This window comes from Myxine glutinosa, chromosome 1 (assembly GCF_964187855.1).
Source record: "Myxine glutinosa chromosome 1, kmMyxGlut1.1, whole genome shotgun sequence".
In the NCBI taxonomy this organism is placed as follows: domain Eukaryota; kingdom Metazoa; phylum Chordata; class Myxini; order Myxiniformes; family Myxinidae; genus Myxine; species Myxine glutinosa.
The window spans coordinates 343,269,647-343,296,769 of record NC_136261.1 but is presented as its reverse complement, the minus strand read 5'-3'; the positions used below and the strand labels follow the sequence as shown (position 1 = coordinate 343,296,769).

The window sequence follows — 27,123 nt, the reverse complement described above, 5'->3', positions numbered from 1 at the left end:
TCTTTCAAGACGAGGGCTGCAGCATGCCTCTCCCACAAAATACTCTGAATGGTTCCATGACCCACAAGGTCTGCTGTACCCCTCCATCCCATGCCATGTTACCCATCATGTCCATGGATAACAGGAGGGGTTAAAATGGGGGAAACAGGGAACCTTAGGGAGGCCTGGCCCTCTAAACTCTCTCACTGCTTAATTTGTCCCCTTTATAATGGATTAATAAGCAAAATGCCCACGACGACTGTACACAAAAGACGTATACAACGTGGTAATTCGGACATGAACCATGAAGACAAGACGAGGGATTCCGACCCTGCTTCATGCATGTTTCATTATTCATTAAGACCAACATTAAACCTGTATGCAATTTCTGTTTGGTAAAATTTAGTTGTGCAGGGTCTTAATAATATGAGTTCCCTTACAAAGACCTGCAATGCAGGAGGTGCAATTAGGCCTATCATGCCTGCATAATGGTTACCAAACTATGGTTGTCAAACTATGCTTGTTTGGCCATGCCCTATCCTATTAAAATGCTGAACATCAAGCATGGAAGCAGCATGTGCCATTTTTAAAGTCTTTGTTATGACTTTGCAGGGGTTTGGTTCGTCAAACGACCGCACTCCCAAACTCAAGAACAGATGCTCCAACCATTACACCACTAAATCTTCGTCAGCAAGCCATCTCAAAATGAGAGCCATCTCACGCGACCTTAAACTTTAAAAAAATCATTCATTCACACTGCAAGAAACAACAACAGTGAATAAATTCTCAAAAGTATAAACTATTTATTTCATCAATGTTTTTGGAAAGTGTTTTGTGTGACGATCCTTCTGCAGGAATCTGGTGAGACTGCAATTTTCCAGGATTGAAGGTGATTTCAAGAGACCTGGCAGATAACAAAACAGTTAAATGGAACTACAATTTAGCCTGGCTTCGCGTTTTTATAACATTGAGGGAAATGGACACAACAAGTACAAAAACTCAAGGTCCATAAAACAAAAATGGATGATATTTCAGAGGCTTTGTCCTTATCCTGATCCTTTGACCTGTCCTGACCCTCCTCCTTGTTGAGTTTCTGGTGCAAGTCTTGTTGGAAGCTCCTGACATGGTAATGGTGAGCGATTGAGATTTGCAGAAGGTGACGGAAAGGTTGGCGAAGACGATGTGGATGGCCAGCGGTTGGAAAGCATCGCAGCCTGCAAACAAAGAGGAAAAAGCAGGGATGAACAGCTTGGAAATTGCGGACAATTTGCAAAAAGAAAATTATTGCACAACAATACATTGTCTTTGTTGGTCATTGTCCTGGTCAATTATAGAACACTATATCACATAGGAGTGCCATCAGTGGAAGATAAGCTTTGGATAAAAGAGGTAAAATAAGCAAATCATTATTTTTAAAGCTTAATTTGTATGTTATGAACTGCCCCTTCTCAAAAAAGAAGAAAACGAGAGCAATGTGAATGTGTGCCAATATGCCTCCGCATAGTCCCTGCCCGTGACAATGGATAGATAATCTCGTTCACTGCCCTAAAAATAAAGTATGGTTTAAATACCTTCAGCTGTTTTGAAGTATCACATTTTTACCACAGGACAGGTTTCACATCGATCGGTGAAGCGTTTTAGGAGAATGGATTTTTTTTTTAACATCGGCTTTCAAACCAATATGGCTGCCAAACCATGTGGCATATGACATCAAAAATGTACACTCTGCATATGCATGGGTGGGGGATCACGTTTGTGAAGTTTCGTGTTGATTCGAAAAGGTTCGTTTTTCTATCCAAGATGGCTGCCAAACCACATTTCCGACATTATCATTTTCAAATTATATGCAACAATGGTGTTAGATTAGAGCCTGGTGTTGGCTTAGCGGTTAGGGTGCCGGCTTGGGATCCTAGGATCCTGGGTTTGAATCCCGACTGATCGCTGAATTAACGCCAGGGGGGTTGACTCAGCCTGTCATCCTTCCGAGGTCGGCAAATTGAGTACCAGCTTGCTGGGATGAATGATCACGGTGTGTACCCCGATTTAGAATAGGTACACTGTATCCCTGCGCATCGTAAGAGGCGACCAAGGGTTGGCGTCAGGAAGGGCATCTGGCCATAAAAACATTTCCTCAAACAGGGAACCATGATTGTCATGGGGCCCACAAGGCTAACCCCTGCTCCAGCAGGGAAAATGGCCTTAAAACGATCATTCAATGGTGTTAGATGACAATTCGCATTGATAGGGTAAGCGGTTTCAGAGATATAATTATTTAATATTTTCCTTCAATCCAATATGGCTGCCAAATCGTGTGACCTGTGTCATATATTTAATATTTCAATACAAATGGGTCAGAGATCATGTGGATGCAATTTCAGATTTTTAGGACAAGGCATTCAATTAAAACATCATGCTTTTGTCATCATCATGATGTCATCATCATCATGGTTTTGTTTCCCATTTGGAGTACTTGACAATATGCCAAGTTTCAAATTTTTCTATTCAACGGTTTCCTAGAACTAGGTTTTTTAATTATTTGTGTTTAATCCAATATGGCTGCCATACCACGTGACCTACGACGTTACAATTGTAATGAAATTGTGTCTAAGTTGACACCAGGTGTTATTCGGCTTCTGTCCACTGCGCGACAGTTATAAGAACTCAGACAGACAGCACTACGATTATTCCTGTGACATTTATCGTGTGTAATGTTGTGCATACTTAGATGGTGCGTATTGCCCTTTGTTCCAGGCTTGCTTGTGCGAGTTTGCGAATCCATTTCTGAATGCTGAATATTGATATATTGCTTCTTTGTTTTCTTACAGGTATTGCTAGAGATCGATTCAGAATTAAACTCACAATCTCTGAGACAATGTTGTAACTCTGGTTTTTACAACAATTAATTCTGAATCCCTCTCGTCTTGAACGGGATCACCATGACTCATAAGCCGAGACAAGTTCCGATCTTTGGAGCGGATCCTCAGGCGCCGGACGCGTCTGCTCAGCTCCTGCATTGGCTGACTCTGCTGACCAGCTACCTGGAAGCGCAGGAGGGGCTCACAGATGTAACCAAGCTCGCGGTGCTGAACTCCCGCGTAAATCATAGTTTTCACGTACATATCCCAGTGTGGTACGTATGCCACCGCCGTGGAAGAATTGCGACGAATATACATCAAGACTTGGAGCGTGGTCCATACTCGATATCTGCTCGCGTCTCGGCGACAAGACCCATCGGAGGCACTCGACCACTTTGTTCAGGAACTGTGCCAATTAGTGAAGGACTGCACTACTGAAACACGGACACATAAACAAGTATGTGATGATATAATGAGAGATTCTTTTGATTCTGGGCTTCATTCACCTATCATAAGACAGAGATTACTTGAACAAACGGATCTGATGCTGGAAAAAGCTCATAAATTATCGCTTGTGTACCAAGAAGCACAGGCCCAAGCTGAAGCATACGAACGACCGTACGTCACTGCGGGATTAACCAGCGTGACACGACCGGAGAGAGCTACCGCGGAGAAAACGGATGCTGCACCTCCGCCGGAATCGGGGACAGCGGATACTCTCGAGGATCTCGACCCGAGTGTGACAGCTGCCGCTCCCTCAGCCGGAAGTAAAGCTAAGTGCTTTTTCTGCGGGAACCGGAATCATTTAAGGTCAGTTTGTCCAGCAAAAGAAGCGACGTGTCATTCGTGTTCTCGAAAGGGACATTTTGCAAAGGTTTGTCGCTCGTCACGGGGCCGGCGAACTCGCTTGACTTTGTCTGTGATTCTCTCTCCGCCCGAGAGACAATCGGCGCCCCGCGCGGCCTTGATTGGGATCACCTCCCCGCGCGGGCCCCGCGCAGCTTGCACGACCTTGACTTGGATCAACGCGCCGACGAGACAATCGGCGCCTCGCTCGGCTCGAACACCCATGACTGGGATCATCTCCCCGCGCAAGCCTCGCTCGGCTCGAACACCCTTGACCGGAATCCTTTCATCGCCCGAGCCACGATCGGCTTTGGCTTCACGATCGACGCAAGCTGGTGTCGGGTCCACGCGTGTGGCTCGAGTGCCCTCTCTGGATGACTTGACGACTACAGGGCCGCCTGAACTGCCCCGCGCTGTTATTGTCCCCCGTCGCACAGCGTAGCGAAAGGGGGACTGTGGCTTTCCCCTCCGTCCGTGTGTGTGTGCGTGCGTGCGTGCGTAAGCGAAGGACTGCATTCGAATTTGGTGTGCGGGTGCAACCCATGTCAAAATCCAAGATGGCCGCCGCCATGTATGTCTGATGCCATGTCTGAACCTTGTGAGATGAATATCTTGAAAAATAAGCGAAGTAACAACTTCTAATCTGGCGTGTGGGTGTATCTAGGCATAAGGAAGAATGTTATTGAAAATTGGGTCGCCACGTCAAAATCCAAGATGGCCGCCGCCATGTATGTCTGAACCTTGTGAGATGAATATCTTGAAAAATAAGTGAAGTACCAACTTCTAATTTGGTGTGTGGGTATATCTCGGCATGAGGAAGAACGCTATTGAAAATTGGGGCGCCACGTCAAAATCCAAGATGGCCGCCACCATATATATGTCTGAACCATGTGAGCGAAATATCTTGAAAAATAAGCAAAGTACCAACTTCTAATCTGGTGTGTGGGTGTATCTAGGCACAAGCAAGAACGCTGTTTAAAATTGGGTCGCCACGTCAAAATCCAAGATGGCTGCCTCCATGTATGTCTGAACCTTGTGACATGAATATCTAGAAAAATAAGCGACGTACCAACGTCTAATTTGGTGTGTGGGTGTACCTCGGCATAAGGAAGAACGCTATTGAAAATTGGGTCGCCACGTCAAAATCCAAGATGGCCGCCACCATATATATATATCTGAACCTTGTGAACGAAATATCTCGAAAAATAAGCAAAGTACCAACTTCTAATCTGGTGTGTGGGTGTATCTAGGCATAAGGAAGAACGCCATTTAACATTGGGTCGCCACGACAAAATCCAAGATGGCCACCTCCATGTATGTCTGAACCTTGTGAGCGAAATATCATATCACAGCATGTTTTCTGCGTCTTCCACTTTGTCAACTCACATCACTTCCCCGACGGAGGACCTAGGCGTAACGCTTGTTCCACTTATGATTGAAGGGCAGAACGCAAATGCCTTAATCGACACGGGTTCTACGGATAGCTATTTCGATTTACGACTCGTTCAGAAGCATGGCTGGACGATTCTCGGAACACGCAGAATTTTCATGGCTTCCCATGGCCTATGGCTCCGCACTCGAGGGGAATGCCGACTGAAGCTTGTGATTAATGGCCGAATGTTTCCCGGATGTGCACTTAATCGTCTTACCAGCATTATGTGCGGAAGTGTTGCTGGGACATGATTTTCTCCATCGGAATGGGTGTGTGGAAATGGAATTTGGGGGTGCTGATACTCTTGCTGAGTGTGCTCTTGCAGGGATGGAAATTGAACCACTGTCGCTGTTTCCCAATATGACTACTGACTGTACACCGGTTGCCGTTAAATCGCGACGCTATTCACGGGCTGACACGCAATTCATTTCTGAGGAGACTGTGCGGCTATTAAAGGAGGGCATAATCGAACCTAGTCGATCGCCTTGGAGGGCCCAAGTTTTTGTGGTTCAGACTGAAACGCACCGCAAATGCATGGTTATCGACTATTCGCAGATGATTAATCGGTTTACACAATTGGATGCCTACAGACTCCCGGGAATGGATTCTCTGGTTCGCCAGGTGGCACAGTACTTGGTATATAGTACTTTAGACCTCTGCAGCGCGTTTCATCAGATTCCAATCTCGGAGGCTGATCGCATCTACACCGGGTTTGAATCCGGACAGAGGTTGTACCAGTTCACCCGTCTGCCTTTTGGGGTCACCAATGGGGTAACCTGCTTCCAAAGAGCCATGGACGACATCATTGCTGAGGAGAGCTTAACCGATGTCTTTGTTTATCTGGATAATCTCACGGTTTGTGGGTACGATCAAGCTCATCATGATGCTAACCTGAAGCGCTTCCTCGAGGTTGCGCACATGTATCGCCTGACTATGAACGAGGCTAAATGTCGCTATTCCGCTCAAACGATATATCTCCTGGGGTACACCGTGACCCACGGCACTATCACTCCAGACAAGGAGCGACTGTGACCTTTGCTCGACATGGCCCCGCCACTCGATCGTTCTTCTTTGAAGTGTGCTCTCGGGCTTTTTGCTCATTACTCAAAGTGGGTTCAAAATTTTTCTGAGAAGCTTCGTCCCCTCGTGGATTGCAAAGAGTTCCCCATGAATCACGCTGCTAAGGCCGCTTTCCATGGCCTGAAGTCCGACATAGCTGGTGCCGCTGTGTCGTCTATTGATGGAAACAAGTCCTTTGTTTTGGAAAGCGATGCATCGGATCACGCGATAGCTGCTACACTCTCTCAAGGGGGGCGAACTGTGGCCTTCCTTTCAAGGACTCTCGCCTCCGCAGAACGAAGACACTCGTCTGTTGAAAAGAAGGCGTACGCAATAATTGAGTCTATCAGGCGCTGGTGGCCATATTTGCTTGGCAAATGTTTTGAGATCATTACAGATCAACAAAGTGTTGCCTTTATGTACGACACGCGCCATGCTCAGTGCATTAAGAATGAGAAAATCACTCGCTGGAGGATTGAGTTCGCCGATTTTTGTTACACTATCAGGTATCGCCCAGGGCGGGATAACCTCGTAGCAGATGCATTATCACGGCCAGCGGTGTGTGCGAGTCTCTCACCTCCGCGTGTCCTTCATGACACATTGTGCCATCCCGGCGTGACGCGTTTAGCTCATTATGTGCACAGTCGTAATTTGCCCTACTCCATTGAGGATATTCGTCAGCTATGTTGCATTTGTTCCGTTTGTGCTGAACTCAAACCTCGCTTCTACAACCCTCAGATGGGTACACTGGTCCAGGCTACTCGGCCGTGGGAGCGATTGGCCATGGACTTCAAAGGGCCCCTGCCGCCACCGTGTCTACCGTCTTGTCAGGGAATACTGGCTTCGGGTAGTTCTCGTTATCTTCTCACGATAGTTGATGAGTTCTCCAGATTTCCCTTTGCTTTCCCGTGCGGCGATATCACTGCTGCCACGGTTATCTGGTGTCTGCGGGAATTGTTTTCTATTTTGGGAATCCGGCCGATGTGCACACTGATCGTGGAGCGGTGTTCTTGCCCCAGGATGTGAGAGCATTCTTGCTCCAGCGTAATATCGCTTCTAGCTATACTACTCCGTATAGGCCACAGGCGAAAGGACAGATGGAACGATTTAATGGCATTATATGGAAAGCCGTTGCTCTGAGCCTTAAGTCCCGCGGACTAGGGTTGGACTGATGGACCTGGGTGGTACCCGGGGCCCAAAGCTCGGTCAGGACTTTATTGAGCACCACTACTAATCAAACTCCCCAAGACCGTATGTTTCGTTTTTCACGTCGTTCTGGCGGTATCCGTCCTTTGCCGAGCTGGTTTGCTGAACCCGGACCGGCTTTCCTCAAACGCGCGGTTCGCTCAAGTAAATACAACCCCCTCGTTGACAAGGTTCGTATCCTCCAAGCCAACCCTGAGCATGTTCGAGTGCTGCTGCCAAATGGACGTGAGTCTACAGTCTCGGTGCGCCATCTTGCCCCATGCGGGGATGCTGTTGGGCCGGCCTTCGGCCCGGCTAATCCGATGATAGAGAATCCACCGTCAACCCCACCACCACATGCGCCTGATCCGGATGGCTTTGTGGAGCCACCGCCGTCACCCGAGTTAGGCGGTTATTCCGACGCGGGGGAATTCGGTCTTGAGGTAGAAGCTCCTGACGCTTATCGGACGCGTGCCGGAAGAGAAATTCGCCGCCCTGATCGCTACGGCTGGGACTGACATGGACTGCTGATAACTGATGTTTCTATGCTGCTATAGCTTGCTGGCTTGTTCTCCGCTACTAGGGGTAGTGTAGTTTTAATGCCGGCGAGAATGTAATGAAATTGTGTCTAAGTTCAACCCAGGTGTTATTCGGCTTCTGTCCACTGCACGACAGTTATAAGAACTCAGACAGACAGCGCTACGAGTATTCCTGTGACATTTATCTTTTGTAATGTTGTGCATACTTAGATGGTGCGTATTGCCCTTCTTTCCAGGCTTGCTTGTTCTAGTTTGCGAATCCATTTCTGAATGCTGAATATTGATATATTGCTTGTTGGTTTTCTTACAGGTATTGCTAGAGATCGATTCAGAATTAAACTCACAATCTCTGAGACAATGTTGTAACTCTGGTTTTTACAACAAAAATTATCATAAAAAATATTCTGCATGGGTGTCACTCCTACCCTGAAAGTTTCGTCTCAATCAGACATGTGGTTGCTGAGGAAAAACGAGGAAAACTGAATAGTTGCGGTAACCAGCCGGGATCTTTGACTTAAGTCCAACTGAAACATGCTCTTATGTGGAAGGGGTGTGGGGGCAGCATCACGAGAGCACAAGCCACTACTGAACTCACAGTTACTCTGAAGGAGGAACAGCAGAATATTTTGCCAAATATAAACCAAAATTTGTGCGATGATTTGTGCTAGTGTGCTATGATTCACCCATCTGGGGAACCTTCTATTGTCCTTTATTCCCCTCCTGTCTGTCGTTTTTCATGGCACTTGCTTGTTCCCTCAGGAACTGGAGCTGTTTTGGGGTTTCGAGAAGTTCTTCATATTGGTCTACCCGGGACCAATCCTCACCTTACTAGTGGCCACTTGTAGCACCTCTAACTAACAACCAATTTTGCTGCAATTTTGTATGTTAACTTCTTTAAGTCTATGTAAAAAAAGAGCAGGGTGGTCATAATGTTTGTACGAATTTAATTTTTTCCCATTCATTTGGGGACCACCCTAATCCTCATCCGAGTGAACGATTGCATAAAGATCCTCTGCATAAGCAATCACCTTAAACAGGCTCGCCGCTGGTTGGGGAAGGAAACCGAGAAGACGTGCACGCAAACGAACAAGCAAAGGCTCAATCGCGAGGGAGTACAGGAGGCTGGAAGGAGGGCAACCTTGACGAATGCATCTACTAGCTGAGAAAGGCTGACATAAAATGTTGTTAACTTTGAGCAGACTAAAAGTGTTATTATACAGTAGCTGGACTTGAGAGATAAAAAAAATTCCCCAAAACCAATCCCCCGTAAAACAGAGAAAAGATACAAATGATCAATAGCATCGAAGGCCTTTCCTTGATCAAGGAACACCAAATCAGCATTGCTTTGTTCGAGAGAACAGATAACAATCATGTCACCCACAATAAAGATACTGTCATGAATTGTCCTCTTCGGGACACAGTAAGATTGATCTGGGTGTATGATCTCCCCACTCCCGGCTCTGAGCCGGTTGGTGAGAGCCTTGGAAAAGATTTTATAATCCGCACATAGCAAGGATTTTGGATGCCAATTTTCCACCTGATGCAGATCTCTTTTCCACCGGATGCAGATGGCACAGCCGGGGACATTCTGAGGAATGACCTCCTCAAGTGCCTCATGCCCCACAGAGATAGAGGCTAAAATGGGCTCATCGTTGACCTCTGCAGTTAAAGGAGCTGCAGGTCCATTATCGTCATCACACGCAGAATAGCAGGTATGAGTCATTGACTCATAAACATGGACTTATTGCCTGCCCGCCCGACGTAGTGAGGTAACCTTGTTGGCCTGGATAATGTCCTCACCACCTCCAGGCTGAACCACAGAATCGTGGTTTTTGTATCGGAGAATTCATCGTTAATGATCTGGTAGAACACGTTCTGTCCTTACCCCAGGACATAAAATCAATTGGAGAGGCAGATGCACTCAATGAGCTTGCTTTCTCAGCATGGGAAGCTAACTCGATTGAACGTCACTTTTGTTCATTCTGTAAGGCTCACAACAAGTGTGTATCCATCCAGAGGGAAACAAGAAAACAACATCTTGCAAATCAAAAGGCCGAACTCTCCAACCTTTCTCTCCATCCTCCAAATCGTGGTGTCACCTTCTCAAGATAGACTGGTGTAAGTTCCCTCTTCTAGTGCTGCAAACAAGCTCACCTGCTAGGAGCGATACCTGTTGTAAAAACCAGAGCTACAATATTGTCCCAGATTGTGAGTTTAATTCTGAATCGATCTCTAGCAATACCTGTAAGACAATCATCAAGCAACATATCAATATTCAGCATTCATAGGTAGCAGTAAAGGATTTGCAACAAGTACAAGCAAGCCTGGCACAAAAAGCAATACGCACCATCTAATATGCACAACATTACACAGAATAAATGTCACAGGAATGAGTCGTAGCACTGTCTGTCATAGTCAGGCAATACTTGGGCGCAACCTCGAGGAAGCGCTTCAGGTTAGCATCATGATGAGCTTGATCGTACCTACAAACCGTGAGATTATCCAGATAAACAAAGACATCGGTTAAGCCCTCCTTAGCAATGATGTTGTCCATAGCCCTTTGGCAGCAGGTTACCCCATTGATGACCCCAAAAGGCAAATGTGTGAACTGGTACAACCTCTGTCCAGATTCAAACCCGGTGTAGATGCAATCAGCCTTCGAGATTGGAATCTGATGATACGCGCTACGGAGATCTAAAGTACTGTATACCGAGTACTGTGCCACCTGACGAACCAGAGAATCCATTCCTGTGAGCGGGTAGGCGTCCAATTGTGTAAACCGATTAATCGTCTGCGAATAGTCGATTACCAGGCTTTTGCAGTGCGTGTCCGTCTGCACCACCAAAACTTTGGCCCTCAAAAGCGATTGACTAGGTTCAATTATGCACTCCTTTAATAGCCGCGCAGTCTCCTCAGCAATGAATTACGTGTCAGCTGGCGAATAGCATCGCAATTTAACGGCAACCGGTGTACAGTCAGTAGTCATATTGGGAAACAGCAACAGTGGTTCAATTTCCATCCCTGCAAGAGCACACACAGCAAGAGTATCAGCACCAAAAAATTCCATTTGCAAACGCCCATGCCGACGGAGAAAATCATGTCCCAGCAACACTTCTGCGCATAATGCTGGTAAGACCATTAAGTGCACATCCGGAAACATTCGGCCATTAATCACTAGCTTCAGTCGGCATTCCCCTCGAGTGCGGAGCCAAAGCCCTTGGGAAGCCATGAAAATTCTGCGTGTTGTCCCGAGAATCGGCCAGCCATGCTTCTGAATGAGACGTAAATCGACATAGCTATCCGTTGATCCCGTGTCGATAAAGGCATTTGCGTTCTGCCCCGCAATCATAAGTGGAATAACAGAGCTGGACAGGCCAGGTGGCCCTGTAGTCATCAAGTCATCCAGAGGGAGGGTGCTCGAGCCGTGTGTGTGGACCCGACGTCAGCCAGCATCGATCGTGAAGCCAAAGCCGAACGTTGTCCGGGTGATGAAAGAATTCCGGTCAAGAGTGGTCGAGCCGAGCGAGGCTTGCACGGGGAGATGATACCAGTCAAGGGCCTTCGAGCCAAGCGAGGTGCTGATTGTCTCGTCGGCGTGTTGATCCTAGTCAAGGACATGCGAGCAGCGCTGGGCCTGCGTGGGGATGGGATCCCAATCAAGGTAGCGCGGGGCGCCGATTGTCTCTCGGGCGAGGAGAGAATCACATTCAAAGTCGAGCGAGTTCGCCAGCGCCGTGACGAGCGGCAAACCTTTGCAAAATGTCCTTTTCGAGAACACGAATGACACGTCGCTTCTTTCGCCTGACAAACTGACCTTAAATGATTCCGGTTCCCGCAGAAAAAGCACTTGGCGTTACTTCCGGGTGAGGGAGCGCCCGCGGTTGTCACACTCGGGTCGAGATCCTCGAGAGTCTCCGCTGTCCCCGATTCCGGCGAAGGAGCAGCATCCGTTTGTCCGCGTTAGCTCTCTCTGGTCGTGTCGCACCGGTTAATCCCGCAGTGACGTCCAGTCGGCCGTACGCTTCGGCTTGAGTCTGAGCTTGCTGGTACATGAGCGATAATTTATGAGCTTTTTCCAGCATCAAATCTGGTTCTTCAAGTAATCTCTGTCTAATGATAGGGGAATAAAGTCCAAAAACAAAAGAATCTCTCCTTAAATCATCACATACTTGTTCATGTGTTCATGTTTCAGTAGTACTGTCCTTCAATAATCGGCGAAATTCTTGAATAAAATGATCGATGGCCTCCGATGGATCTTTTCGCTGAGACGCAAGCAGATATCGAGTATAGACCACGCTCTGAGTCTTGATGTCGATTCGTCTCAATTCTTCCACGGCGGTGTCGTACGTACCACACTGGGATATGTACGTAAATACTGTATGATTCACGCCAGAATTCAGCACCGCGAGCTTGGTTACCCCTGTGAGCCCTTCCGGCGCGTCCAGATAGCTGGTCAGTAGACTCAGACAATGCAGGAGCTGAGCAGACGCGTCCGGCGCCTGAGGGTCAGCTCCGAAGATCGGAACTTGTATCAACTTTTGAGTCATGGTGATCCCGTTCAAGACAAGAGAGGGATTCAGAATTAATTGTTGTAAAAACCAGAGTTACAACATTATCCCAGATTGTGAGTTTAATTCTGAATCGATCTCTAGCAATACCTGTAAGACAATCATCAAGCAACATATCAATATTCAGCATTCATAGGAAGCAGTAAAGGATTTGCAACTAGTACAAGCAAGCCTGGAACAAAGAGCAATACGCACCATCTAAGTATGCACAACATTACACAGAATAAATGTCACAGGAATGAGTCGTAGCACTGTCTGTCTGAGTTCTTATAACTGCCACGCAGCGGACAGAGACCGCATTACACCTGGGTTCAACTTAGACACAATTTCATTGCAATGAAATCCGTGCTGGCGAAATATGTTTGAGCATCTCAAAGTGACCAACCCGAAATCACTAATACCAACTCTTGAGTAAGTAAAAATAACAGACAAGCGATATGAAACCTCGCCAAAAGTACAGAAACAGACAAAATCACCACCAACATTAACACTGATCCTGCTTGTGGTTATCCTGCATATATACTTTTTTTATGCAATCATACATGTTTACACTACTGAGTCTTGCACTACTGAGACTGGTGTCCCTGGTGTTGGGCTAGCGGCTAGGGTGCCGGCTTAGGATCCTAGGATCCTGGGTTCGAATCTCGGTCGATCGCCGAATTAATGCCAGGGGGGTTGACTCAGCCTGTCATCCTTCCGAGGTCGGCTAATTGAGTACCAGTTCACTGGTAATTCCCTGTTTGTCGTTGAAGGCGGCAAAAAGGGTTGGCGTCAGGAAGGGCATCCGGCCGTAAAACATTGCTTCAAAAAGGGGACCAAAAAACAACAACTACCACGGTCCCCGAAAAGGCCAACCCCCGCTTTGCGGGGAAAAATGGCCTCTAAACGGTGGGTTTTTTATACATGTTTACACTACTGCATGATCATACCATATAATGTCTGCATGCTTCTTGTGTTTTACAGGTGAAAGAAGATGACTGAGTAACTAAACATGAAAGCTGATTTTGACCTAGAACCTACTTCAAAGACGAAGAAACTTTCAAGTTTGACATTAACAAGTGCATATTTTGCTCGAAGCCTTTCTCCTTTAAAACTCCAGCAACTACTCCTGATCTGTCAAAGCTTGACTCCCTGTTCAGGGCTTGTCAAATATGACCAGATAACATCGGCAAGAGGATTCCAGACAGTGTTCCACACATATACTAAAGGCAAGTGCATGACCAAAAGTATGTGGTCACCCGAACATCTCATTCCAAAAGCATGGGCATGAATAAGGAGTTGGTCATGTTGGAACATTGCTGTGGGGATTTGCTTCCATTCACCCACAAGAGTATTCGTGAGGTCGGGCACTGATGTTGGGAGATTAGTTCTGGCTTGCAGTCGGTGTTCCAATTCATCCCAAAGGTATCCGATGGGGTTGAGGTCAAGGCTCTGTGCAGGCCTGTCAAGTTCTTCGACACCGATCTCGACAAACCATTTATATATGGACTTCGCTTGGTGCACGGGGGCATTGCCATGCTGAAACAGGAAAGGGCCTTCCCAAAACTGTTGCCTCAAAGTAGGAAGCACACAATCGTCTAGAATGTCATTGTATGCTGTAGCATTAAGATTTCCCTTTACTGGAACTAAGGGGCTTAGCCCGAACCATGAAAAGCAGCCCCAGACCATTATTCCCCCTTCACCACACTTTAGAGTTGGCACTACGCATTAGGGCAAGTGGCGTTCTCTTGGCATCCACAAACGCATATTCGTCTGTCGGAATTTCCAGATGGTGAAGCGTGATTCATCACTCCAGGGAATGTGTTTCCACTGCTCCAGAGTCCAATGGCAACGAGATTTACACCACTCCAGCCGATGCTTGGCATTGTGCATAGTGATTATAGGCTTGTGTGCGGCTGCTCGGCCATGGAAACCCATTTCTTTAAGCTCCGGATGAACAGTTGTTGTGCTGACGTTGCTTCCAAAGGCAGTTTGGAACTCGGGAGTGAGTGTTGCAACCGAGGACAGACAATTTTTACGTGCTACACACTTCAGCACTCGGCAGTCCCGTTCTGTGAGCTTGTGTGGCCTACAACTTCGTGGCTGTTGTTGCTCCAAGACTTTTCCACTTCACAATAACAGCACTTACAGTTGACAAGGGCAGCTCTAGCAGGGCACAAATTTGGTGAACTGACTTCTTGGAAAGGTGGCATTCTATGACGGTGCCACATTGAAAGTCACTGAGCTCTTCAGTACGGCCCATTCTCCTGCCAATGTTTGTCTATAGAGATTGCATGGCTGTGTGCTTGATTATATATACCTGTCAGCAATGGGTGGAGCTGAAACAACCGAATCCACTAATTAGAAGGGGTGTCCACATACTTTTAGTCATGCAGGGTATATCTCACCACAGAAACTGCACATCACCATACTGTAGTGCATATCATCCTGTCCCTCAGATGAACGTGATATCCCGTGTCCCGTCTGCTTGCATTAGTTGATGGATGGTAAAGATCCATCGTTGACCTTCGCGAAGAATACTGGAAGTTAAACTTCCAAAATTGAGGCTGACTGCACACCTCAACTGTTTTATTCCTTGATACTCCCATATATGAAAGCACCTTCCAGAGAACGTTCTATCTCACTCTTCCATCCAGGACTTCAAAGCAAGCAGTGCACCACCATATCGTCATCCCCAATTCTGACCCATGATATTTATTACGCCCATGAACCTTTCCAACCATCTTACTTGTTAGTTTCAGTGCTTCTTCCTATCCGCCCTCTCTTCTTTTCATGTTCCTTCATTCCCCTGATATTTGTCCCACGGTCAGTTCCCTGTTGGTTTTATATGAGCTTCGCTCCTGTAAAGAAAAAGACTAAGACAGTAACTGTTTATACAACAAAATCCAAATTATATTTAAAGCACAGCCCGTCAGGCAATGCCGTCTGGAACAGCATTTGTCTGTCCGGTGTATGTATGTATGTGTGTATGTGCACGACCAGTCAAAATTTTAAGTACACTTTTAAGTGTTAAGTACACCAGTAAAGTACATAAACTTTTGAATGGTAGTGTATGTAAGCATGTATGTATGTATGTCTGTCCCTTCCAGCGGTATTTTCCGGGTTTATTCCCATTACAATTCGTTTTCTCTGCAACCATTGGTCTGATTAACACTAAATTTTCACCAGACGATCGCCGCTTCTGTAGATTTTTTTAAATGATAATTATGACGCCGTAGGTCACGTGGAATGAGCGCCATATTGGAAAAACCGAAAAATTTGCACCTCCATGTCTCCAAAATCACTCCATGGAAAACAAATGAATGGTGGCTCATTGTAAAGTACTCCCCATGGGGAATACCATGTGTTAATGATGATGTCGTAGGTGTCCTCATTATGACGTCATATATCGACAAGTAGAACGCTTGATCCAATCAGCATGAAATTTCTTGAGCGTAATCTCGGGATAGATTGGTCGAGAAAAATTTTTGATATCATCGGTCAGGTGGTTCAGCAGCCATATTTTTACGGCATAGCCCACAGAGCAATGCTTTCTAGAACAGTGTTTGTCTGTCCATCTGGTGTAAGTATGTATGTCCCTCACAAACGTACACCAATCAGAACTGAGGATCTGGTCACATGACAGGGGGACAGCAGATCCTCCACTCAGCAGATCCAAGCCCGGCTATGCCGTTGTTAAACTATCAGTCTTGTTTTTAAATGGCAATGTTTCACTACATTGTATCTCCTGCTGCAGCAAAAGCCTCATATTAATTTATCAATCATGCCTTGACTGAAAACAAATCTTCCAGCACCAATATGTTATTTCTATTGTTGATAAACTTCTAAACAGCATCTGAGCTGCTTTCATACCAACTCCATCTCTTGCAGAAACTACTTGTTCTTGTTCGACAGGGTTAAACAAAACGGTGGGAATAATTTGGGTGATTAAAGTCGTTGTAGAAATAGACAAGAGTTAGCATGAAGATGCCATTTTCCCTCCACAAACCTTTAGTGATCATTCTTTCGCAATTATCAGAAGTGCAGGATATATTTGATGCATCCTCATATTGTGTTGTGTTTGAATGCCTCCTCATCCCATATGCAAATTAATATGTGCAAGTACAGCCACACTCACCAGGCCTGACAGCTCAAGATGGACTGCATTTGCAGCTGTAATTGATGCCTCATTCCCAGCCCAAACTAATGACTTTTGGCTTTGCATGGGTGTTTCCTGCTAAGACGTCAGACCAAGAATGCAAAGCCACTTAATTTTTTGCAAGTAATTTAATATGGATAATGAACAAGTGACATAAGAAAACTAGAGAGTTCTTAGAACACCTTACACCTTACCTCACGAAGTGTTAAAGTATATATAATTCAAAGAAAATAAAATAATGATTTTAAAGGTCATATAAAAAAATTCCATTTGATGCGAGTACAACATCAAGCCATGGTATGGAGAAATGCTCATTGTGCCACACCTGACCTTACTGCACCTGTGGAAATGGGATGGAAACGTGGTGATTCAGGACTCGGGCCTATTCTGATGTCACTGAGTCCAATCCCAGAAAGTTGCCTCGAGATGATTTGTTGTGCATGCCAGAAGCAATGCAAGACTCGACGCTGCAAATGTCGCTATTCAGAGTTGATGTGCACATCAATGTGTACCTGTCAGACACAGAGTGATGATCAGACCCCTTGTATGAATTTGATGTAGTTTGGCAAAACAACATGTGTGACATTCCTGAGTGTTTGTGCTTCATGGTCATGTATACTTAATTTTAGAATAAATGGCTGTATGAAACATCGTCTTATTAAAACCATTTCCCATTTTATGGCATCCAATTTCAACATCAGTTTGAACGTATCTTTCAATATTTCGCCAACCATAATATAGACGAGACCGATTTATGAAAAAAGGCCATGCACGGTATAAGCTTCGAGGTCCATTTTGGGGTAAAAGTTGCAAAGTTAAAGTAAAAGAGCTGCATGTATATACATGATGTATAAATGCTTGTTCAAAGAAATTGTCCAAAATTGGCAATTTGGTGGCTATTTTGTTTATGCTAATTAGAAGGAGAGAAACACAAAATTGGGTTTGGTTTTTGCTTTTGTTATACTTTTTATGTTTTATGTGTTAGCTCTAACATGAGCCTCGACTTTGTATACAAAAACAAACAAAAAAAAAATTAAAATGAAAAAGCTCCAACCACAATAATCATCAGTCCAGGCAGTGAAAGTCCCTGATATGATTTGACAAATTACATCATTGGGAATTGCAAGGATTGAGAGAAAAAACCTGCTGCTCATGGAATATTATCCGTGAAATTGAAGGGATCCTGCTTGAACTGTTACTTCATGGTTGACGATATCACAATGTGTGTTGAAGAGTGCATGCAGAGGTGAAGTTGTTTATGCTCTTCTTGTGTGTCGACAGAGACAAAACGACCCTGACATCAGGTGGTTGGTTGTTTGGCTCTATCTTCACCGACATAGGCGAGTTTAAACGATATATTTTTGTACAATTTAATAAATTCAGACAGGACGTAATCCAGTTTTGAAGGAATAGTCAGGTTCACTATGTTTTTTCGTTCAAAATCATGGTAGATTAGCAAACCTATACATTTTTGGAAACGTTATTACATGGAAAATCTGAAAATCAATGTTTACATTTGCCAATTCTGACCAATTCGACCAATCGACCAATTCCATTCGACCAATTCGACCATTCGACCATTCGACCAATCGCTTCGATCGACCATTCGACCATTCGACCAATTCGATCGATTCGATTCGATTCGATTCATCGAATTCGATTCGATCGACCATTCGACCAATTCGATTTGCCAATCAATTTGACCGACCTTTGCTTGTGTGGAACGGACTGTGAAAACGATGCAGACTATATTGTCGGATACGACACACAGGACAGTGATGACGAACTCGAAATGGCATATTCTGTAATCGTGTATGCCATTGACTGCCTGTGTATATTTTGTCATTGACTGCCTGTGTAGATGTGAAGTTATACTGACTGCATGTGTATATATGATTTTGCTGACTGCCTGTGTACGTTTGGTGATATGAATTATTGTGACACATTTTGATGTTATTAACTGCCTGTACAAAATAATAACATGTATTTGATTATGCAACTTATCGTGAATATAAAGACAGTATTTTGCAATTCAAAACCTTTGATTCGTGTCTTACCATTCCCCATAGCACTAATTTGATACTTTCATTGGATTCCTTGTCCCTGAAAATATAGGTTTAGTATATTTTAAAAAGTTTTTAGGGTAATTAGAGGCAGAAATAGAACAAAATATGTATTTTACAGTGGCCATTTTGAAAATCCAAAATGGCCGCCATACAGGTATCTCTCCAAATGTAAACATTGATTTTTAGTTTCCTTATGCTATAACCTTTCCAAAAATGTATAAGTTTGCTAATCTACCATGATTTTGAACGAAATATAATTTATTGACATAGTGAACCTGACTAGAAAGATAATTTCCAAAATCGATGTGAAGTCTGGTGTTAGGTTCAATTAATGTTTCTTCCATCAACACATTTCTTCATTGTAAACATTGCATAGTAATCATGAACACATTTGATTTTTTGATCAGAGGTCAGAATAATTTCTGATTTTCAAAATTGAGGGGAAAATAAATAATTTATACACCTGAGGATTTCAAGGCAGTTAGAGCAAGTCAGTGCTCATCACGATATATTCATTTGTTAATCACTTCCCCTCAGGACTGAAGAAAGGTAGAAATAGGAAACTGCAACATGGCATTATATTCCATCTTCTATATATAAAGGGCAGTATCGGTCTTCACATTGTGGATTCTAAAAGATTGATGAAAGTTGTTGAAATCGATGAATAGTCCGTTTTCTTTTACGTTCTCTCATTTTTAATAACATAGAATTTCGCTAAATTGATTATATTCTTATCCAATAACTTCATTTATTTTTGATAAGTGTATCGATTTATCTAAAATTAATTCAATATCTATTACAATGAATATTACAACGAATAATGAATATATCAGTATACCTGAACCTGACTACACTGGCTGGATCATGTTTTTTACATTATTGAGTGTATTTACTATCTTGGGGAATAGTCTGGTTCTCGCAGCTGTGATCCACTCTCATCATCTCATGCATGGCGTTACGCACTTCTACATCTCTTCACTCTCTGTTGCCGATTTATCAATTGGCATCGTTGTGGTGCCTCTGACAGCAATGCTAGTTCTACACGGACCATCAATCTTTGGGCGAGATGTTTGCAACTTCTTATATGCGGTTGATATTATGTGTGTCACAGTGAGTATCACCACTCTATGCGCGATCGCCATTGATCGATACATTGCTGTCACGAGGCCTCTTCAGTACCGAACCATGGTGACCCGCACCAGCGCTTGTGGTGTTGTGGTTTTACTTTGGAGTCTTTCTATTTCGATCTCTTTCCTTCCTATTTTCCTTGGTTTGAATCAGTCAAAAGAGCCTGAATATCAGTTGTGCTACGAGGACCCAGAATGCTGCAGCGCATTTCCCTCGAAAGAATACACGATTATCATAATGATAATTCCTTTTTACATTCCCTCCAGCATCATGATTCTGGCGTACTGGAGGTTGCTGAAAGAAGCCAACAAACAGGTGAGATCTTTCATCTTGTTACAAGAAAATAAATTGCTGGGTGATGTTGTCTCGAACGATTAGTGCAAATTATTGTGCAGATTGAATATCGAAGGTTTGGGCTTTGGCTCTTTTTATGAATTTCACTGAATAATGTCATTAACATGAATCATTTGCTTTCACAAAGTCTAATATGTATTTTGGTGCTTCCCTGAGTGGAGAAATGACTCTCTGTTTAACGATATTGATGACAGCACCACCGATAAAGGGAGAGGTTTTGAGAATTTGTCAAACAAGGAAAAGTTAAGAAAAGACGAAGAATCCACAGATAAGATAGAAAAAGGTTTGATAACCAGATTCGGTTTGGTAATTGTTGGGGCATCAGCTCTGAGTTCATGCGAGCCTGATGATCAGCCAGTGGTCAGTGGTCAGTGGTTCGATCCTCAGCAGAGTTCATCCCAAAGTTTTAAAATGGTCCTCACTGGTTCTTTGCTTGATGCTCAGGATTTAAAGGGAAACAACATGGCCGAACAACCGTAAGTTGGCAATACTAGTCCAAGCTTTGATGGTCCTAATAACCCTCGACGTTCGTCAAATTTGCTTGTAAAGGAACTCGTATAATTTAACCAAATACAGTTTATGGCAAACTGTGTTTGCATTTGATTGTGGAAAATCGATTCTGCAAATGTTATTGTTGCAAAAACGAGTGACTATTAAATAGATGATTCACTCCTTTAGTTTTTACCTGTTTTTTAAGTCAATCAATGCGCCATGATCTGTGCAGAGCGTTTGTTCTGGCAAACCATATCCTTGGTGGAGGTTGCATCCTGGACAGGTCACCATTCCACCCCAGGAAGTCAGATGAGGAATCTGGAATTTTTTTCAGGAGCACAGGTAAAAGCTGATGATCTCTTCATGACTGTGGGATTTTTTGAACGTCCACCAACTAATGAAGGCAGAGATGACGCCTGGTTTAACTTCCATCCAAGAGAAGGACACACATTGATTCCTCACCCTGCTTGAAAACCCGTGAAACATGAGGATGGGCTGAGATTTGAACCCAGGAAAGCAGCACAGAGACGAGTTTGCGCACCTCAAGGGAATACCGCCATTCCTTTGTGAACCAGATTTTTAAAAAGTGCTATGAAATGAAAAATATGAAATGTTTTTCTACTGTGATTGCCAATTATTTTTGTTGCAGTTGTGGAAGATTAAACAGAGTGTATTGGGCATGCAATCCCACGGAAGAAACAAAGATTGCAAAGAAAATCAGAAAAAAGGAGTGAACTCGTTGAGTGAACATCGAGCTTTGAAAACCTTAAGCATTGTTACAGGAATATTCCTGTCCTGTTGGTTCCCAATTCACATCATTTACCTAATTCGAACTTTCTGTCCGACATGCATAAGTGAATTTCTAATCTTTGTATTCTTATTGCTGGGATACTTGAACTCAGCGTGTAACCCGATTCTCTATTCACGAAGCCCCGAACTCATGGCAGCTTACAAGCGCTTGCTGCATTTAGATCAGAGAAAAGAACGACCTGTCAATAACAACATGATGACTCGAATCAAGCGTACTTTTTTTGGCAAAAACGTGCATTCGGAAAAAGAATGCAGAGTCATAGTGATTCGCAAACCGGGTACCTGAATCATAATTTCATAAGAGGAGAGTGGACATGTGATACAAAAGGGGTGATCAAAATGTACTACGAACCACACACTTTGCACTTGCAACATTTTGAAAGCCTCATGTATGCAAGGGTTAACACATTCCTGTTATAATAATAATAATACATTTATTTTATATAGCGCTTTTCAAGAAGCCCAAAGGCGCTTTGACAGAGTACAAAAAACAAGTGCAAAAAGACAAAAATCAATAGGTAAATAATCAAAGCAAAAGGAAGGAGAGGGAGAAGAGATAGTCAGGGCTTAAATGCTGTGGGTTAAATGTTGAATGCAGTGTTGAACAGGTGGGTCTTGAGTGATGTTTTGAATGTGGTGAGTGAGGAGTCGTCTCTGATGGTGTGAGGTAGTGAGTTCCAGAGGGTGGGAGCAGCGATGGAGAAGGCCCTGTCCCCCCAGGATCTGAATTTGGTCCGGATGGGGGGGGGGGGGGGGGGGGTCAGGAGGTTGGTACCAGCAGAGCGGAGGTTGCGGGTGGGAGTGGGTCTGGAGAGGAGGTCAGTCAGGTAGGGTGGGGCCAGGTTATGGAGGGCTTTGTAGGTCAAGAGGAGGATTTTGTACTGGATTCTCTGGGGGATGGGGAGCCAGTGAAGCTTAAAAAGGATAGGGGTGATGTGGTCACGGGTCCGGGAATGGGTGAGTAGACGGGCAGCGGAGTTCTGAATGTATTGGAGTTTATTGGTGATTATTGAGGGTGAACCATAGAGGAGGCTGTTGCAGTAGTCCAGACGGGAGGTGATGAAGGTGTGGATGAGGGTTTCTGCAGCCGTGGAGGAGAGGGATGGACGGAGACGGGCGATGTTTTTCAGGTGAAAGACGGCTGTCTTTGTGATCTGTTTCGTGTATTTGTCGAAGGAGAGTGTTTGGTCAAAGATGGTGCCAAGATTCCGGATGTGAGGGGAGGTGGATACTGGGAAACCGTCGTTGTTGAGGGCTAAGTTATGGGTGGATTTGGTTATGATGTGGATATAGGATTTGAACCTGTGATGTGTGATGTGTTCAGAATACAGAGACGATCATACAAATTACAATAAAAATATGAGTTACGAAACTGGATGGATATCTTTTTCTCATGTTTCTCATCAGAGTATTAAAAAGCCCTTGCATGTACAATACACACTTGGTTGGCTGAATACTTGGTTGTACTTGGCTGAACCAATAAATCCATTGCCAAACATAAAGTGAAATATTATTCAAATTCTGAACGAGGGTTCAGTGAGGAACTTGTTTTCAGCGTGCAAATGTTATGTGAAAGAGGTACAATACGCCGGTTATGACATGGCAAATAAAATTGAAGTACAACTTGAAAGATAGAAAATAAACATTGTGTGAATTTTATATTGAAAAACAAATAGTTGACATGACCGATGCAATCGTGTGTGTGTATTTTGTGGGACATTTTACAATCCCTCATCACACACAGGACGAGGACTATACGAGGCATTCATGCACTTTCACATGGATTAAAATGCATTAGTTGACAATGAACAAATGAGCACAGTCGATGACATTTTAACCTGCGATCCAGCAATCTTGAGCCACATGCACAAAGGTGAACGCGAAAACAACTCAGCCCAATTGGGATAACGATTAACGGTTATGTATAATATGCAAGACAGAAAATAAACATTTTATAGAAAGGAAAACACATGTGGATATGGAATCCCCAAAAACAACCAAACAAGGCAGGAATGACAAGGAAGAAATGACACCACAATACAACACAGCTATCTTCTTACGGATAGCTATCACAAGCATCTTTGACATTCTTGTCATGGGTGGCAATAGTAATAATTGTGTGAACGTCTATATTGAAGGTAATTGTACATATAGACTAGACGTCTTTATGGAAAAGGCCATGTATAAGCTTCTAGGTGCATTTTTGGGTAAAAGTCAGGAACCTCACTTTTTAACATAATTAGGGTATGCTGAATTTGATTAACCCGGTTCCCAAGCCGAATTTTGAGGGTTTTTTTTTTTGAGTTTTGAATAAACTGCTGAAGAACTTGGGCATTGGTGAACTCACAGAGGAGACAATCAAATCTGCAGAAACGTTCGTCTGCAGAATATATAATGTGCACAGAACAACCTCTGTTGATTCAGCACAACATATGTTGTTCTCCAAGACTGGTAAACCAGAAGCAATGTCACCGACAAGTGATGCTCTTCATTTCCATTTGATGTGAGTACACTATCAAGCCATTGTATGGAGAAATGCTCATTGTGCCATACCTGACCTTCCTGCACCTGTGAAAATGGGATGGAAACGTGTTGTTTCAAGACTAGAGCCTGTTCTGATGTCACCGAGTCCAATCCCAGAAAGTTGCCTCGAGATGCTTTGTTGTGCATGCCAGAAGCAATGCAAGACTCGACGCTGCAAATGTCGCTATTCAGAGTTGAGGTGCACATCAATGTGTACCTGTCAGCAACAGAGTGGCAATTAGACCCCTTGTATGAATTTGATGTAGTTTGGCAAAACAACATGTGAGACGAGACATTCCTGAATGTTTGTGCTTCATGGCCATGTATACTTAATTTTAGAATAAATGGTTGAATGAAACATTGTCTTATTAAAACCATTTCCCATTTTATAGTGTCCAATTTCAATATCGGTTTGAATGTCTCTTTCAATATGTCGCCAACCATATTATAGACCCTAATTACCATACCCTAATAATGTTAAAAAGTGAGGTTCCCAACTTTTACCCAAAAATGCACCAAACATTCACATTTCTCAGAAATGTGTCTCATCTATATAAAAAATAAATTCCGGAAGTTTACCGCCGCTGACACAGTGTCTTTTGCACCACCTCATTTGACGCGTTACATTAGTTATTCAGCCCTATTGTTTGTGTCTTTTATGGCATCCTTAAAAACAGTAAGTTTCCTGCTTGGAATGATTTAAAATTTTGTTTGACGACTAGGCAGGCAGACAGTGTAAACCAATTTACCTCACTCCTCTCTGCACATGAGCGATCGGGACAAATTTAGAGCCAAAGTACTGCAAAACTGCTGGTTTGTTTTCCGATTCATATTCAAAATATTACATTCAATTTTTTTTTAATGTTGGAGGCTCCAGGCACGGACTATATAGGCCTCATCGAGGCCAGGCCTTAAATAAAAGAGAAGAAACATGTACGATGAAAAGTACATGATGTTGGTTTGCGAGAAAGAGAGATTGAAGCGAGCCCGGAAGATATAATTTGAGTGAGACAGAAAGTAAGATCAGCAATACTGACACGCAGAGTTTAAGATGGTTCCGGGTACCACTTTATCGCTCCTAAGTAAATTGAAATGAAGTTTGTTGACTGATGGACAGACAGAAGTGAACCAATTGCTTAACCCAACGCTTCGCATTGCGTGCGTGGGATAAATATGCAGACGGTGTGGGAGAAATTATAGGCAGAATAATGATTCTACAATGTTTTCTGATTGGAAAAGCAAAGAGGGCGATTTTATGAAGAGGAGGCGAATCATCGCTGGCATCCTGACTGAATTTCTTTGTTTAAATTCATTTCTCGGGATCGGGAAAAGTGTAACTCCAACAGAGGCAATGTTAGACAACCTCTTGTCATGGTTCCTTACGTTACCAAGGTAATGCTAAACCATTTGGTGTCGTTTTTATGTCGTGTAATATATATTTATAAATAAAAGTGTACTAGATAAATATATATTGTGCTTTGACATTTCAGCATGATGTTTGAACTAATGGTGAATTATTCTGTACAATGTTACATAATATGATTCATTTGTGCCATACATGACAAATGCTACATACATGACGAATCATAATTTAGGAAATATTGTAAAATGTTAAGCATGTGTATATATAAAATATTTACTTGAGTAAGAGAAATACATTTGCTGCCGAAACGTCTGGCCTGTTCCCATCCCCATTGTAAAATGCATGATCTAATCTGCCTCAACAGAATACTCTGCATTTTGTAACTCCTCCGGAGGTCGAGCTGCCCATTGTAACTTCTTCGAGGTTAATTACTTGGAATGTAAGCTTGCCCTGCCTATTGCTTTCCAATCTGCATATCTTTTCTTTACAAACATGTTGTGAAACAGACTTACTTTTATTAAGATGTGTTTCAACTCGTTGCCCTCAAGTTCGGACAGCTATGCAAATATCCCTTCCCCCTGTTTGGGAACATGAAGGAATATAAGGACTGCTTCTTGAGACTATCAGTTAGAGCGAGCTGTGTTTGATGTCAGGCAGACATCATGTTCATCTCTCCTATCCCATGTGCACATATATAGTAATGTTGGTACCAAGCTCTGTAAATAAATGTTTTAACAAGATTCAATGAGCCTTTGTGAAGAGTGGTCTCTTTGAGTAAGATCTTTCAGTTTCCCTCCACAACGGTAATTACAGGAGTCCAACAGGAGACCAACAAAAAACAGCTCTTAACATGATCTATGGCCATGAATGGGTTCAGGTATGGACAGAAGAGGGCAAGGGGATGGTAGGAAAAGGAGCGTGTGCAAGGCAGAATAAGAGGGAGATAAGCTGTGGGCATATCCCTGAAGGTGAGGGAAAGATAGCAGGTCGTGGTCACCTTATGTTAGACAGTCGGTGTCATTGTGCAGGTCACGACTTGGCTTCACTTCTTCTACTCTATCAACTCTGAATCGAACTTGCGCCACACCTCACACCACAGGTCGCCTTTCACTTGAACAGGAACTCTCCCTTCTTCTTTCAAGACGAGGGCTGCAGCATGCCTCTCCCACAAAATACTCTGTATCGTTCCATGACACACAAGGTCTGCTGTACCCCTCCATCTCATGCCATGTTACCCATCATGTCCATGGATAACAGGAGGGGTTAAAATGGGGAAACAGGGAACCTGAGGGAGGCCTGGCCCAATAAACTCTCTCACTGCTTAATTTCTCCCCTTTATAATGGATTAATAAGCAAAATGCCCATGACGACTGCACACAAAAGTCATATACAACGTGATAATTCGTACATGAACCATGAAGACAAGACGAGGGATTCCGACCCCGCTTCATGCATGTTTCATTATTCATAAAGACCAACATTAAACCTGCATGCAATTTCTGTTTGGTAAAATTTAGTTGTGTAGGGTCTTAATAATATGAGTTCCCTTACAAAGAACTGCAATGCAGGAGGTGCAATTAGGCCCATCATGCCTGCAAAATGGTTGCCAAACTATGGTTGTCAAACTATGCTTGTTTGGCCATGCCCTATCCTATTAAAATGCTGAACATCAAGCATGGAAGCAGCATGTGCCATTTTTAAAGTCTTTGTTATGACTTTGCAGGGGTTTGGTTCGTCAAACGACCTCCCTCCCAAACTCAAGAACAGATGCTCCACCCATACACCA

The 27,123-nt window shown here is 43.8% G+C and overlaps 2 protein-coding genes across 2 annotated transcripts; one reads left to right on the top strand and one right to left on the bottom strand.

Annotated features, from left to right (window-relative positions):
* Positions 1-762: 762 nt before the first annotated feature.
* LOC144889493 (uncharacterized) lies at positions 763-27,094 on the bottom strand. The gene is made up of 7 exons (XM_078769846.1): positions 26,335-27,094; positions 25,850-25,915; positions 24,005-24,191; positions 16,942-17,113; positions 16,581-16,676; positions 15,192-15,277; positions 763-1,193 (listed from the first exon to the last, which is right to left on the bottom strand). Exons 5-7 carry the CDS (start codon positions 16,665-16,667, stop codon positions 920-922), a joined length of 447 nt encoding a protein of 148 aa, XP_078625972.1. The 5' UTR covers positions 16,668-16,676; positions 16,942-17,113; positions 24,005-24,191; positions 25,850-25,915; positions 26,335-27,094; the 3' UTR covers positions 763-919.
* On the top strand, positions 19,876-22,823 carry LOC144889492 (beta-1 adrenergic receptor-like). The gene is made up of 2 exons (XM_078769845.1): positions 19,876-20,110; positions 21,291-22,823. Exons 1-2 carry the CDS (start codon positions 20,033-20,035, stop codon positions 21,735-21,737), a joined length of 525 nt encoding a protein of 174 aa, XP_078625971.1. The 5' UTR covers positions 19,876-20,032; the 3' UTR covers positions 21,738-22,823.
* Positions 27,095-27,123: the final 29 nt, after the last annotated feature.